Source organism: Lithobates pipiens, unplaced genomic scaffold, assembly GCF_037356315.1.
Source record: "Lithobates pipiens isolate NorthernLeopardFrog02 unplaced genomic scaffold, aLitPip1_a1.2 Scaffold_47, whole genome shotgun sequence".
NCBI classification, from domain to species: domain Eukaryota; kingdom Metazoa; phylum Chordata; class Amphibia; order Anura; family Ranidae; genus Lithobates; species Lithobates pipiens.
The window spans coordinates 4,515,290-4,532,100 of record NW_027507871.1 but is presented as its reverse complement, the minus strand read 5'-3'; the positions used below and the strand labels follow the sequence as shown (position 1 = coordinate 4,532,100).

The window sequence follows — 16,811 nt, the reverse complement described above, 5'->3', positions numbered from 1 at the left end:
GAAGAATGCCCCTCTACAGTGGTGGGCCAGTGGGAAGAATGGGAAGAATGCCCCTCTACGGTGGTGGGAAGAATGTCCCCCCAAGGTGGTGGGCCAGTGGGATCAATGTACTCCTTACTTTGGTGGACCAGTGGGAAGAATGCCCCTCTACAGTGGTGGGCCAGTGAAAAGAATACCCCCCTACGGTGGTGGGCCAGTGGGAAGAATGTCCCTCTACAGTAGGGGGCCAGTGGGAAGAACGTCCCCCTACAGTGGGGGGCCAGTGGGAAGAACGTCCCCCTACAGTGGTGGGCCAGTGGGATCAATGTACTCCTTACTTTGGTGGGCCAGTGGGAAAAATGCCCCTCTAGAGTGGTGGGTCAGTGGAAAGAATACCCCTCCTACGGTGATGGGCCAGTGGGAAGAATGTCCCTCTACAGTGGTGGGCCAGTGGGAAGAATGGGAAGAATGCCCCACTACAGTGGTGGGAAGAATGTCCCCCCAAGGTGGTGGGCCAGTGGGATCAATGTACTCGTTACTTTGGTGGGCCAGTGGGAAGAATGCCCCTCTACAGTGGTAGGCCAGTGGAAAGAATACCCCCCTACGGTGGTGGGCCAGTGGGAAAAATGTCCCTCTACAGTGGTGGGCCAGTGGGAAGAATGTCCTTCTACAGTGGTGGGCTAGTGGGAAGAATATCCCTCTACAGTGGTGGGTCAGTGGGAAGAATGTCCTTCTACAGTGGTAGGCCAGTGGGATCAATGTACTCCTTACATTGGTGGTCAGTGGGAAGAATGCCTCCCTTATAATGGTAGACCAATGGGAAGAGTGCCTCCTTATAATGGTGGGTCAGTGGAAAGATTGCCCCCCCCCCCCCCCCACAGTGGTGGTCTGAACACGTCTTTTAACCTCCCTGGCGGTATGATTATTTCAGATTTCTGGTGCTGAAAGCGGTACAATTATTTTGCATGGAAATTTGGCGTTTTATATTGTAGGTCTGTAATTCTTAGGAATAACTCCCTTAAATCTGTCCAAACCAGTGTCTAGTAGACATCCCAGGTATGATAAAATTTGAAAAAAAAAATCATAATATAATAAATAACTATAAAGAATTATACCAAATAATAATAATATAATAATAATAAAAATTATCCAATATTGTAATCAAATCGAAAACACTGAAATTTGCTGAGTTGCAGAATTCTCGCTGTCATTACTTTTCAGTATTTGATGACGAATTTCCCCACAAATCGCTGTGGCTCAATTCTGCGAGTGATTCTAATTTATTATCGCTGTTTTCTAGCTGGTCTAAAACCACTTTATACACAGTGTTGGTTGCTATGGACAATCTCCAGTTTCCAGGCAGAAAGAACAGTTTTTATAATATAAAACTACATGCAAGACACAGGACAGACCACTAGGGGCAAAGGGGATGTGAAATGATTACATACAGCAATGTCATCTGTAAGGTTACATTATACTGTATGTAATGCGTGTGTTTAACTTTTTGAATTTGGCGCCTTTCTCTGTCCCCCGTGCGTCGCAACGCTCGCAGGGAACGGCGCTCGGCTCCGTGATAGATCGAGCGGAGGACGAGCCGCTCGCTCAGCGGGGGACATCGCTGGATCCAGGGAATAAGGTAAGCATACTCTATATATATATATATATATATATATAATTTTTTATTATTTTTTTAACTTTGAAATATTTTATTATAATTTTTTTTTGGTGCAATATCAGGGGTCTAAACAGACCCCTGACATCTCCCCTTTGAGACAGGGAAAGGCACTAAGGACACAGATTCCCCAGTCCCTTTCTCTGCAGCCTCAGCTGCACTGAAGATGAATGGAGAGGAGGCGGAGGCTCCTCTCCATTCATAAACTGAAGCATTGCAAACATACTTTACGATGCTCGTTTAGGAATGGACAGTCAGTGATCACTGACTCTGTACGTTCGGAAAAGAAAGGAGCCGGTAAATGACACCGACTCCTTCCTCCGCTCTCCATCCTGAAAGATCCAGGACTTGGGGGGACAGGAGGAGGACACAGAAAGCCGGAGAGGACACAGAGGAGCACCCAGAGGACAAAACCGATCGGGATCCAGAGGAGGACACGGTAAACCCGGGGAGGACGCAGGGGGACCCCGGAGGAGGACACAGAAACCTGGAGAGGACACAGAGGAGGACCCAGAGGACAAAACCGATCGGGATCCAGAGGAGGACACGGTGAACCGGGGAGGACGCAGGGGGACCTGGAGGTTGAGACAGGTCGGGGATCCAGAGGAGGACACGGTAAACCCGGGGAGGACGCAGGGGGACCCCGGAGGAGGACACAGAGGGGGACCCGGAGGGTGAGACGGGTCGGGGACCCAGAGAAGTACATGGGGAGCACAGAGGGGGACTCAGAGAAGGACACAGGGGACAGTCAGTGTGGTGGTGGGGGACAGTTACAAGCACCGATCTCCCTGACAGCCGCGGGAGGGAGAGGAGGAGAAGCGGCTGTCAGAAAAGCTATACAGGGAGATCGGTGCTTGTAACCCCCCCCCCCCCCCCCACCACGATCATCTCTGAGGCTGTCCAGGTATCGGGTCAAGCATTGGGGCATTTGCAGGAGTACACGTACTCCTGCAAATGCTTGGTATCGGTACCGATACTAGTATCGGTATTGGTGCAACCCTAGTTAATATGAAGAATTTTACATGGGAGATTTTTTTTTTTTTAATTGGACAGAAATCTGATCCCTGCCCGCTACTGGAATCAGACAAGAGTAACACTTTTTTAATCGTTTCTTCCAACATGTACTGTTCTAGGCTATCATTTTTGTTCCTCCGTGTTTTTAAATTCTAATTGGCCTTTACAATAATTTGTACAATAATTTGTACAATTAACAATGTATGTGGAAGGTGGCCATCTGCTGGAAATAATTTTCTGATGAACAGCGTTTTTTAACTAAACCTGCGTCCCCTATTCCTCCAGATACATACTCGTCATGGGCTCGATACATAGACGACATACTCGATTGTAGGGCTGCAACTAACGATTATTTTCATAATCTATTAGTTGGCCAATTATTGTTTCGATTAATCGATGAATCGGTTGCTAACCTTAAGGAAAAGTGTTGTGTATCATTTAGTTAATATGTAAAGTTTTAAAAGAAAGCAATTTATTCTTAACTATCTCTATGCAGTGATAAATATAAATAACCAACTATATGGTTAGGGAGCAAAATATCGAATCCACTCTGAGAATAACAGACAGAAGAGATATACTGTATATACTATTAAAAGAGATATATACTGTGTATACTATTAGAGGAGATATACTGTATGTACTATTAGAGGAGATATATACTGTATAATATATTAGAGGAGATATACTGTGTATACTATTAGAGGAGAGATATACTGTATATACTATTAGAGGAGAGATATACTGTATATACTATTAGACGAGATATATACTGTATAATATATTAGAGGAGATATACTGTGTATACTATTAGAGGAGAGATATACTGTATATACTATTAGAGGAGAGATATACTGTATATACTATTAGACGAGATATATACTGTATAATATATTAGAGGAGATATACTGTGTATACTATTAGAGGAGATATACTGTGTATACTATTAGAGGAGAGATATACTGTATATACTATTAGACGAGATATATATTGTATAATATATTAGAGGAGATATACTGTGTATACTATTAGAGGAGATATACTGTGTATACTATTAGAGGAGAGATATACTGTATATACTATTAGACGAGATATATATTGTATAATATATTAGAGGAGATATACTGTGTATACTATTAGAGGAGATATACTGTGTATACTATTAGAGGAGAGATATACTGTATATACTATTAGAGGAGATATATACTGTATAATATATTAGAGGAGATATACTGTGTATACTATTAGAGGAGAGATATACTGTATATACTATTAGACGAGATATACTGTATATACTATTAGAGGAGAGATGAACGGTACAATCTATTAGAGGGGATATATACTGTATAATATATTAGAGGAGATATACTGTGTATACTATTAGAGGAGAGATATACTGTATATACTATTAGAGGAGAGATATACTGTATATACTATTAGAGGAGAGCTATACTGTATATACCATTAGAGGAGATATACTGTATATACTATTAAAGGGGAATCTGGTAAATATCAGACTCAGAGATCAAAAAATGAAAAGAAAAAACCATAGATGTGATCGTGTCCCATAGGAAACCAAAAAACACACAGAGGTGAACCAGGCCTAAGACGTTTAGTAACATAATGGGGGTTAAAAAAACGAAAGTGAGCCCTTTATAGTCCAAAAAAAGCAGATCATCACTACTGTGAGGGGTTCATTTTTTTTTTACTGTGGAACAGTGAAAGTAATATTTACAGTAACTATTATTTGCTCTTCTTTGTACTACAAATGGCTTTGTTTTTTTTTTTTTTTAAGCCCATTATGTTACTGGCCGATTAATCGATTATGAAAATAGTAATCGATTAATTTCATAATCGATTCGTTGACGATTCGTTATTTCAGCCCTAATTGGTTGTTACTAATCTAATCTAATCTAATCTAATTTTGTTGTGCCCTGACCTTTGTTCATTAGGTAATAGAAGAACCTTTTTATTGCTCATTTGTTATTATAATGTGTGTTGATGTCAAGGTTTTTAAAAAAATATTTAACGTTATGACGTATATACCAACAATCGTAAACGTGTCCTTTGTACTCCACATAATATACTTATATAAATTGTCTGCTGACATATCATTATAGATCACACTTCAGTGTTGCAGAAGTTGAGTTTATAACATAAAAACAATTTACTAATAAAAATGTAAACTTTTTACCACCAAATTCCAAATAAAAGTTTATAGTTTATCAGCTGCTTCTTATTGGTGGTTATCGGCTTCCCAACGTTTTCAAGCACGGAGCAGAAAATGTTTCAATGTCAAAATGTTTCAATTTCAATGTTTAAACAGGTTGTAAAGGTAAATGTTTTTTTCGCCGCCGAGGGACCCCAGAAGAGCAGGTTCGGGGCCACTCTGTGCAAAACGAGCTGCACAGTGGAGGTAAGTATAACATGTTTGTTATTTTAAACAAAATAAAAAAATAATCACTTTACAATCCCTTTAAATGTCTCTGATTGATATGGGGCAATTGGTGTGACGCAAATACAGGGTAAAGAGCAACAATGGAATCGTGTATGGGGCAGCCTTTCTCCACCAGCGTTCCATGGATCCCTAGGGTCCCTCCAGAGGTTGCTAGGGCTTCCTTAAATAATGAGCAATATTTGCCCCTCGGATAAGTAAATAATGACACCAATAATCTTTTTTTTTTTTTTTTTAGCTATCTGTAAGGGGGTGCACTCACATTTGCAGAAACCTCACCAGGGTTGTGGTAGCTGATCGCACACAGGGTGCTTCTGTACTCTAGGGCCGGCCATGCACAGTTCGAATCTCAGACGGCTCGGCAGGAACCGGCCGAGATTCAAACTGTTAATTGCCTTGGTACATTCAAGCCTGCCCGTTATCACAAGCCACTGGCGATAATCACTGCCTTCTTCTGGCCGGGACAGCTACCCCCGCCCCACAAGAGCCCAACAGAAGGGATTCCTGAATCAACACCTTAAAAACCCGCGGTTGCAGGAAAGAAATTTGCTCGGTGTATGGCCGGCCTAAGGCTGAATTCTCCCCCACTCATCACAAATTACTGCCGGGGCAATAAGGATGTGGAGCTCTCTTCCACAATTGGTGGTGTCCACAGGGAGTATGGATAGTTTTAAAAGACTCTTGGATATGGGAAATGATTATTGACATTGACACGCGTACACCTACACAGGTTGAACTAGATGGACTATTGTCTTTATCTAACCTTACCTACTACGAAATGATGTAACTAAATGGAAGTAGCATTCTTCCCCGGTGACCATAAAATGAACGTACTGTACGATATCGTTATTATTCGTATTTTTTATCAAAGGGTTCCCTGAGACCTGAAAGTTATTATAAGGGGTCCTCCGTGTTAACTGGGATGCCAAAGTCTAATGCATTAGCAGATTTGTTGCCAGAATGTCACCCAACAGGTTGTCCAATGTTCCTTGTGCCGCACACGTTAGAGTTATGATCCTCCATCGTGTAGGAACTTCTAGTTTTAGTAACGTTTGAGCAGGCAGTCTTTGGCAGCCTTAGAAAAGCAAGCTGGCCGTGCCCGTGCCATGTTTTCAGGTCCACTGACCTTCATCAATAGTAGTTCACGTCACACACTGTTCATTTTGTAGACCAGACCTTCTCAACCAGGGTTCCATGGAAACCATGGCTTCATTAAGAGGTTCCTAGGGATTTATTGAGAAATGTGGAATGGTAGATTGATATCCTGCTTATAGTGATCACAAATGTAAGGGGTCCCTTCTACACTGACCACAAATGTAAGGGGTCCCTTCTACACTAACCACAAATGTAAGGGGTCCCTTCTACACTGACCACAAATGTAAGGTCTCCCTTCTACACTGACCACCAATGTAAGGGGTCCCTTCTACACTGACCACCAGTGGCGTCGCTAGGGGGTGGCTTTTGGGGCTATAGCCCAGAATCTGGGGACCACAGCCCCGAGTCCCTGCAGGGGTCCCCAAGGGGAGGGGAGGCTCTCTGGGGACCCCAATGTAAGTGGGGGGCTCGCTGGGGAACCTGATGCAAAGACGAGGATCTTTGGGGACCCTGATTTTAAGGCGGAGGCTGTCTGGTGACCCTTATGTAAGGGGGGCTCTCTGGGAACACTGATGTAAGTGGAGGGCTCTCTGGGAACCCTGATGCCAGGGGGAGGCTCTCTGGGGACAATGATGTAAGTGGAGGGCTCTCTGGAGATATATACACACATGTACACGTATATATTACCCCACGTGTATATACAGGTGTAGGCCCGCCCAAGCTTATGACTTTTTTTGCTGCGCTGCTATGGGCTCTAGCACCAGATCTATAGACCTAGCAATGCCCCTGCTGACCACCAATGTAAGGGGTCACTTCTACACTGGCCACCAATGTAAGGGATCCCTTCTAAACTGACCACTAATGTAAGAGGCCACTTCTTCACTGACTACCAATGTAAGGGGTCCCTTCTACACTGACCACCAATGTAAGGGGTCCCTTCTACACTGACCACCAGTGGCATCGCTAGGGGGTGGCTTTTGGGGCTATAGCCCAGAATCTGGGGCCCACAGCCCCAAGTCTCTGCAGGGGTCCCCAAGGGGAGGGGAGGCTCTCTGGGGACCCCGATGTAAGTGGGGGGCTCGCTGGGGAACCTGATGCAAAGACGAGGATCTTTGGGGACCCTGATTTTAAGGGGGAGGCTCTCTGGGGACTCTGGTTTTAAGGCGGAGGCTGTCTGGTGACCCTGATGTAAGGGGGGCTCTCTGGGAACACTGATGTAAGTGGAGGGCTCTCTGGGAACCCTGATGCCAGGGGGAGGCTCTCTGGGGACAATGATGTAAGTGGAGGGCTCTCTGGGGATATATACACACATGTACACGTATATATTGCTGTATATACAGGTGTAGGCCCGCCCAAGCTTATGACTTTTTTTGCTGCGCTGCTATGGGCTCTAGCACCAGATCTATAGACCCAGCAATGCCCCTGCTGACCAACAATGTAAGGGGTCACTTCTACACTGGCCACCAATGTAAGGGGTCACTCCTACACTGACCACAAATGTAAGGGATCCCTTCTAAACTGACCACTAATGAATGGGGCCACTTCTTCACTGACTACCAATGTAAGGGGTTACTTCTACACTGACCATAAATGTAAGGGGTCCCTTCTACACTGACCATAAATGTAAGGGGTCCCTTCTACACTGACCACCATTGTAGGGGGTACCTTCTACACTGCCCACCAATGTAAGGGGTAATTTCTACACTAAACACCAAAGTAAGGGGCCCCTTATACACTGACCACCAAAGTAAGGTCCCTTCTACAATGACCACCAAAGTAAGGGGCCCCTTATACACTGACCACCAAAGTAAGGTCCCTTCTACAATGACCACAAAAGTAAGGGGTCCCTTCTACACTGACCACCATTGTAGGGGGACACTTCTACATTACCACCAATGTAAGGGGTCCCTTCTACACTCACCATCAATGTAAGGGATGTAAGAGCCCATTCACACAGGGGCAACACGACTTGTAGGCGACTTGAGTCAGGCAACTTGGACACGACTTGAGTTAAGATCACAGCGCGACTTGGGACGACTTCAAAACGACTTGTGATGACTTCAAGCCCGACTTGGGACGACTTACAAGTCGCCCCAGGCCAGGCGACTTTTGCCGAGGCCAAGCAGAGAATGAGCTCAAGGGGGAACTCCACGGCAAATTTCTGAAAAAAATTTGGCGTGGGTTCCCCCTCCGAGAGCATACCAGGCCCTTAGGTCTGGTATGGATTCCAAGGGGAACCCCCTACGCCGAAAAAACGGCGTGGGGGTCCCCCCCAGATCCACACCAGACCCTTATCCGAGCACGCTACCCGGAAAGGGGGTGGGGACGAGCGGGCGCCCCCCCCCCCTCCTGAGCCGTACCAGGCCACCCCAAAGCACCTTGTCCCCATGTCGATGAGGACAAGGGCCTCTTCCCGACAACCCTGGCCGTTGGTTGTCGGGGTCTGCGGGCGGGGGGCTTATCGGAATCCGGGAGCCCCCTTTAATAAGGGGGCCCCCGGATACCGGCCCCCCACCCTATGTGAATGAGTATGGGGTACAATGTACCCCTACCCATTCACCTGTGGAAAAAAAGTACAAAAAAAAAACACAACACAACACGTCTTCGGGGGTCTTCTCGCCGGACTCCTCCGCTATCTTCTTGTAGCTCTTTTGCTAGCGGAGGAGTCCGGCTTTCTTCCTCCCCGCCGCCGGCCTCTTCTCCCGACTTCGGGGGTCTTGTCCCCCTCTTCGGTTCTTCTGCCGGGCCACCGCGCCTTCTTATAGCTCTTTTGCAGGCGGTGGCCCGGTCTTCTGTCGCCGCCGCCGCCTTCCGTTCTTCTTCTTCTTCTTCTTCTTCTCCAGGAGATGTTGACACGACGCTCTCTCCGGCCACAATGCCAGGGACGCGCTCCGCTGCCACTTATATAGGGACAATGGGGCGGTGTCACATGGGTTGATGTCACATGGGTTGGTCACATGGGTTGATGTCACATGGTAAGGGGGCGGGGTCACCATGTGACATCAACCCATGTGACCAACCCATGTGACATCAACCCATGTGACACCGCCCCATTGTCCCTATATAAGTGGCAGCGGAGCGCGTCCCTGGCATTGTGGCCGGAGAGAGCGTCGTGTCAACATCTCCTGGAGAAGAAGAAGAAGAAGAAGAAGAAGAAGAACGGAAGGCGGCGGCGGCGGCGGCGACAGAAGACCGGGCCACCGCCTGTAAAAGAGCTATAAGAAGGCGCGGTGGCCCGGCAGAAGAACCGAAGAGGGGGACAAGACCCCCGAAGTCGGGAGAAGAGGCCGGCGGCGGGGAGGAAGAAAGCCGGACTCCTCCGCTAGCAAAAGAGCTACAAGAAGATAGCAGAGGAGTCCGGCGAGAAGACCCCCGAAGACGGAAGACCCCCGGAGCTGTGCAATAAAATATTTTTTCCCTGTGTTGTGTTTTTTTTTTGTACTTTTTTTCCACAGGTGAATGGGTAGGGGTACATTGTACCCCATACTCATTCACATAGGGTGGGGGGCCGGTATCCGGGGGCCCCCTTATTAAAGGGGGCTCCCGGATTCCGATAAGCCCCCCGCCCGCAGACCCCGACAACCAACGGCCAGGGTTGTCGGGAAGAGGCCCTTGTCCTCATCGACATGGGGACAAGGTGCTTTGGGGTGGGGGGGCCGCACGCCCCCCCTCCCCCAAGGCACCCCCCCCATGTTGAGGGCACGCGGCCTGGTGCGGCTCAGGAGGGGGGGGGCCGCCCGCTCGTCCCCACCCCCTTTCCTGGCCGGCCGGGTAGCGTGCTCGGATAAGGGTCTGGTGTGGATCTGGGGGGGACCCCCACGCCGTTTTTTCGGCGTAGGGGGTTCCCCTTGGAATCCATACCAGACCTAAGGGCCTGGTATGCTCTCGGAGGGGGAACCCACGCCAAATTTTTTTCAGAAATTTGCCGTGGAGTTCCCCCTTCAGAGCTAATAATTCTGTCAAAGTTGCCTCCGTATAGACGGAGATCCGACTTGGAGGCGATCTCCATTGAAATCAATGGGTACCGGTCGCCTACAAGTCGGATAGAAGTAGTACAGGAACCTTTTCTGAAGTCGGAGCGACTTCAGTAGTGTGCATTAAGACGGCTCTCATTCACTTACATTGCTTTTTAAATGTTGTCCGACCTGAGGCGACCTGAGGCGACTAGGGGTGACCTGAAGTCGGATCAGGAGTTGCCCCTGTGTGAATGGGCTCTAAGGGCCGGTTCACACAGCGAGGCGCGGTGAGGCGTCTCCGACTTACCTCGCCGCGACCTGCGGGGAGCTCAGCGGCGACTTGCAGAGGACTTCTGTATAGAAGTCAATGCAAGTCGCCCCCGAAGTCGCCCCGAAGTAGTACAGGAACCTTTTTTCTGAGTCGGAGCGACTCGAGTCGCTCCTCTCAGAACGGTTCCATTGTACAGAACGGGGGCGACTTGCGGGAGCGAGGCGAGGCGAGCCGTGTCGCCTCGCCTCGCCTCGCTGTGTGAACCGGCCCTAAGGGGTCACTTCTACACCAACCATCGCTACAATTTTCACTGGCTAGGTTTTGTTTCTGACCATTATTATTATTTGTTTTATTTCATGATTATAAACAAACCCCATTCATTTTTTATTTTTTTATTTTTTTTAAGTCTCTGCAACTTGCTGGTGGTCATGCTTATGTCTTACGGAAGGTAGGTCTAATGGTTTTAGAATGGGACCCCCAAAACCTGAAAACGATTTCTACGGTAGAAGGGCTGACAATGGCTGCTCTAGATGTACTACTAAATGTGTGAATGCTGACTCCAAAGATTCACCAAATAGATGTAGGAACGCATCTTCCTTTTTTTTTGGTTTTGCAATGTAAGATCTCGTCACCAGGCCTGGTAATAAAGTCCTCAGCGATGTTGCAGAAGGTTACAACACATGGAGTTTGTCACCGACCAGGGAGAAAATGCTGCAAAACATTCCGTGAACTCATTGGAGAAGGTCCAAGAAGATATATTGGCTCCACTAACGTAGTTGTTTGAAGGACAAGTGGTGGGAAAGGTTGCCAACCGTCAGTAAATTTATGGCCAGTTAGTAAATAAAAACGAAATTTTTACACTTGTGCGGGGAATGTCCATTACAGACGGACAATCACAGACTTTCCAAACTGTCCGTGAATTTACAGACGATCGGCAACCCTGTTGGTGGGTCGAAATCCACCTGAAGATGTGAGGCTGTATAGTGGACACACCATCACTACTTGTCCTTTAGACCTTTGTATCTGAGACATAAAAGTCCCATAAAAAGATTTACTCTCTCCCTATCTCTCATATCCCCAATGCCGCGTACACACGACCGGACTTTACGACGGACTTGGTCCAGCGGACAATCCGACGGACTTTGCAGCTGAGGTCCGCCGGACTTTGAAATGAACGGACTTGGCCCCACACACGATCGTTCCAAAAGTCAGACGGATTGGAACGTGATGACGTAGAATAAGGAAGTTCATAGCCAGTAGCCAATAGCTGCCCTAGCGTTGGTTTTAGTCTGTCGGACTAGCACCCAGGTGACCGGACTGCCCTCTAAAAGCCGAGCCCGGCGGACAAATTTGAAGCCAGTCTTATTTCTAGGTCCGCCGGACTTTTGGGAAGAAAAAGTCCGCTGGAGCCCCACACACGATCGAATTGTCCAACGGAATCTGGTCCGCCGAACCAAGTCTGCCGGAAAGTCTGATCGTGTGTACGCGACATAACAGTTATCTTTTGTATCACTTGACTCTCCCATTGTAGGCTCCCATGAGCGGGGTCCTCTGGTTCCTCCTGTATTGTAACTCTACTATCTCCCTGAATTTTGTAGAAGATTGCATATGAAAAAAAAAAAAAAATTTTTTTAACTTTATCGCCACATTTACTGCCAACATGCATCAAAAAAATAAATAAATAATAAAAAAAATATATATATATATATATATATATATATATATATATATATACACATAATAATATCTTTTGTATCACTTGACTCTCCCATTGTAGGCTCCCATGAGCGGGGTCCTCTGGTTCCTCCTGTATTGTAACTCTACTATCTCCCTGAATTTTGTAGAAGATTGCATATGAAAAAAAAAAAAAAATTTTTTAACTTTATCGCCACATTTACTGCCAACATGCATCAAAAAAATAAATAAATAATAAAAAATATATATATATATATATATATATATATATATATATATATATATATATATATATATATATATATATATATATATATATATATATATATAATATTATACACATAATAATATCTTTTGTATCACTTGACTCTCCCATTGTAGGCTCCCATGAGCGGGGTCCTCTGGTTCCTCCTGTATTGTAACTCCACTATCTCCCTGCATTTTGTAGGAGATTGCATATGAAAAAAAAAATATATTTTTTTTTAACTTTATCGCTACATTTACTGCCAACATGCATCAAAAAAAATAAAATAAAAAAAAAATAAAAAAAAATATATATATATATATATATATATATATATATATATATATATATATATTATAATATTATACATATAATAATATCTTTTGTATCACTTGATTCTCCCATTGTAGGCTCCCATGAGCGGGGTCCTCTGGTTCCTCCTGTATTGTAACTCTACCATCTCCCTGCATTTTGTAGGAGATTGCATATGAAAAAAAATATATATTTTTTTTTTAACTTTATCGCTACATTTACTGCCAACATGCATCAAAAAATAAATAAATAAATAATAAAAAAAAAAATTATGTATATATATATATATATATATATATATATATATATATTTTAATATATATATATATAAATAATATTATAATATTATACATATAATAATATCTTTTGTATCACTTGACTCTCCCATTGTAGGCTCCCATGAGCGGGGTCCTCTGGTTCCTCCTGTATTGTAACTCTACTATCTCCCTGAATTTTGTAGGAGATTGCATATGAAAAAATATATATATTTTTTTTAACTTTATCGCTACATTTACTGCCAACATGCATCAAAAAAAAAAAAATATATATATATATATATATATATATATATATATATAATATTATAATATTATACATATAATAATATCTTTTGTATCACTTGACTCTCCCTTTGTAGGCTCCCATGAGCGGGGTCCTCTGGTTACTCCTGTATTGTAACTCTACTATCTCCCTGCGTTTTGTAGGAGATTGCATATGAAAAAAAATATATATTTTTTTTTTAACTTTATCGCTACGTCTAACTCTGTATTATAAATTGCTTTTCTGCTTTATGTAATGCTCTAAATAGTTTTTTTGAATAAATAGTTATTTGACAATAAAATAAAAAATAGGATAAATGGTAAACAAAAAAGCCAGATCCAAAAAAAAAAAGCAATTGCTTAAAAAACCTATTGCCAATTACTATTGGATTATTATAGCTATCAATCAATCATACTAACGTAACGTGAGCTGTAGGTGTAATCATTTTTATGTTGGGGTTCCCGATAATGATTGTAAGCCCCTTGTACACACGGGTCGGAGATTCCGACAACCAAATTCATAGGATTTTGTCCGTCGGATTGTGTCCGAAACTGTTGCATACACACGGTTGGACAAAGTTGTCGGAAAATCCGACGTGATGACGTTATTTCGTTAGGACGGGACTACATTCAGGGCTAGTAGCCAATAGCTTTGATGTAGGAATTTGATCTGAGCATGCGTGGCACTTTGTCCGATCGGAATTCTCTACACATGATCGGAGTATGTCCAATCGGAGCATTTTGTTGGAAAATTTTACCAACAAGTTGGAAAACTTGGTCCGTCGGAGTATCCGACGGACCAAGTTTTCCAACTTGTTGGTAAAATTTTCCGACAAAATGCTCCGATTGTACATACTCCGATCATGTGTAGAGAACAGTCCGATGGAGACCACACACAGCCGGAATATCCGACAAAACGGTCCGATCGGACACATTCCGTCGGAATCTCCGACCGTGTGTACAAGGGCTTAGGCTCGGTTCACACAGGGGCGACTTCGCCGCCTGACAAGTCGCGCTCCGTTCCGTACTATGGAACCGTTCTAATAGGAGAGACTCAAGTCGCTCAGACTTAGAAAAAAGGTTCCTGTACTACTTTTGGGGCGACTTCAGGCGACTTGCATTGACTTCTATACAGAAGTCGTTTTGCAAGTCGCCGCTGATCGCGTGCAGGTCGCGTCTGTGAGTCGCGCTGCAAGTCGTGCCGCCCACTGTGTGAACCCGAGCCTTAGGGTTCCTCCATGGTGGAAATGTTGGGAAAGGTTCAGCGATTGGTAATGTAAGCCTGGGAACAACCCGGGAAGCAAGCGGTGGTCACCTCTCCCACCACTTCTAAAAACCGATCCCGCGGCAAACCGGCTGCGGGGACCACTTTAATCTGAAAGTCCGGCATCTGAGGCAAAAGGAAATAGCTGGGCTATGGCATCTAGCTGCAGTCACAATTAACGTCAAACAAATGGCGTATTTTCCCAGTTAGGCGGTCGGCAAATGTTTAAGCAGGGTGATAAGGTGTGGATTTGCACCCACCAACTGACCTATATCTACATCAGAGGGGCAACCAGACCTTCTAAGAGCCTCCAGGTCTACTCTGCCGAATCGGTGAATTTGGGAAATACTCTCGGGGGGTACCCATATCTGTACGGCTGGTTGAGATTCTTTTGCAGTAGCCGCAACGATTATGGCCCGAGTGAGTCGATTTCCCAAAAACTGGAGCGTGTTAAATCCGGAGCAGCTGGGCACGGCAGCCAATCAGCTTGTTCATTTCATTTTTTTGACCATCAAACCTGGAAGCTGATTGGTTTCTATGCACAGCCACACGGGATTTTGCACTCTCCCGTTTTAGTAACTCAACCCCAGTGACTACGTTCCCCGTACTTTTGTGTTTTTTTTTTTTTTTTGCCTCACCTGACCATCCTTGACGCTCTCTTCTCTCCTGTCCTCCACCCGGGGCGAAGCGTCACTGTCACACAGACAACAGATTCTTCTATCTTCTTCCTCTTTCTGCGTTTTCTGGTCTTACTGGTCGGGCCAACAACGAAAAAAAAAATTTCCCAGGAGATCCTCGGCGCTGGGGCACGATGTTAACCTGGAGAGCTTTGCCCGTATTTCCGCTGTCAATGACCTAACCTGTTGAAGGACCTTTCCAATGATCTCATGTCAACACAACGGTCTCATGGTGAGGACTGTTGCAGCCTCTCTCTCTCTTCTCTCTTCTCTCTCTTCTCTCTTCTCTCTCTGTCTTTAAACAGGAAGCCTCTGCTTTCACAGCTTCCACTTCTCTTTTTTTTTTTGCCCCGTTCACCTCAGACACAATTGTGTAATCACTCAGCAGCTTTTTTCACACAGCTGCACGAAAAGCACAACAAGAACCACAACAGCGCCAACCAGAGCAGCACGCCAGAGGCAGGCCGGGAGGGTGCAAAGGTGCACAGGCAGGTTCTGGCGAGCAGGTGCAAGGTGCAAAAGGAGGGTGGGGGGGGGGGGGGGGGGAATGCAAAAACCGAGCAGGAAATGCCAGGTAGAAACGGGACGGGACGGTATCTGGTATCCCAGGTAGAAGAAAATTCAACACAGAGGTAGCTAAGGTAGGAAAACCTTCTCCGCCCCAATCTACAGTGTAGAGGAGGAGGAGGAGGAGGAGGAGGGGAGGTCAGGAGCGAAGAGAGAGAGAGGCTCGCCAGGAAAATTTCGCAGAGCGGCAATTGGACTGGAAGAGACGGAAAGGGGAAAAAAAAAAGTCACTGCTAAATATCTTTATAACTATCAGCCGTACAATGGGGTGGGGGTGGGGGGGGGGGGGGGGGGGGGGTAATGATTTGATCCCCTGTATAATTTGTAAGTTTTGCCCACTTACGTAGAAATGAAGGGTCTATCTTTATCATAGGTGTATTTTATATGAATATCAACCAAAAATCCAGAAAAAAATCACACAATACAAATGTTATAAATGGAGTTCGGTGAGTAAAATAAGTATTTGATCCCCTTAGTAGTTGGTGGAGAAACCCTTGTTGGTGATCACAGAGGTCAGACGTTTCTTGTAGGTGGTGATCAGGTTTTGCACACATCTCAGGAGGGATTTTGCTCCTCTCTTCTCTACAGATCTTCTCTAAATCCTGAAGGTTTCTTGGCAACTCAAAGTTTCAGCTCCCGCCGTAAATTTTCTATAGGATTAAGGTCTGGAGACTGGATAGGCCACTCCATGACCTTAATGTGCCACTCCTTGGCGGTGTGTTTTGGGTCGTTGTCATGCTGGAAGACCCATCCATGACCCATCTTCGGTGTTCTGGATGAGGGAAGAAGGTTCTCCTCCAAGATCTTACAATACATGGGCCCCGTCCATTGGCCCCTCAATGGGGCAAAGTTGGCCTGTACCTTTATCAGAGAAACAGCCCCAAAGCATCATGTTCCCCCCTCCATGTGTGACTGTAGGGATGGTGTTCATGTTCCCCCCTCCGTGTGTGACTGTAGGAATGGTGTTCATGTTCCCCCCTCCGTGTGTGACTGTAGGAATGGTGTTCATGTTCCCACCTCCATGTGTGACTGTAGGAATGGTGTTCATGTTCCCCCCCTTCTTGTGTGACTGTA

The 16,811-nt window shown here is 45.4% G+C and overlaps 1 protein-coding gene across 1 annotated transcript in view; it reads right to left on the bottom strand.

Moving 5' to 3' along the window:
• Positions 1-15,676, bottom strand: part of PTPN6 (protein tyrosine phosphatase non-receptor type 6) — a 154,129-nt gene extending 138,453 nt beyond the window's left edge. Inside the window, exon 1 of the mRNA XM_077467130.1 lies at positions 15,132-15,676. Within this exon, the coding sequence (XP_077323256.1) occupies positions 15,132-15,139 (8 nt within the window). The 5' untranslated portion in view covers positions 15,140-15,676. The remainder of the gene's footprint in view (positions 1-15,131) is intronic.
• Between the last annotated feature and the right edge of the window lie 1,135 nt (positions 15,677-16,811).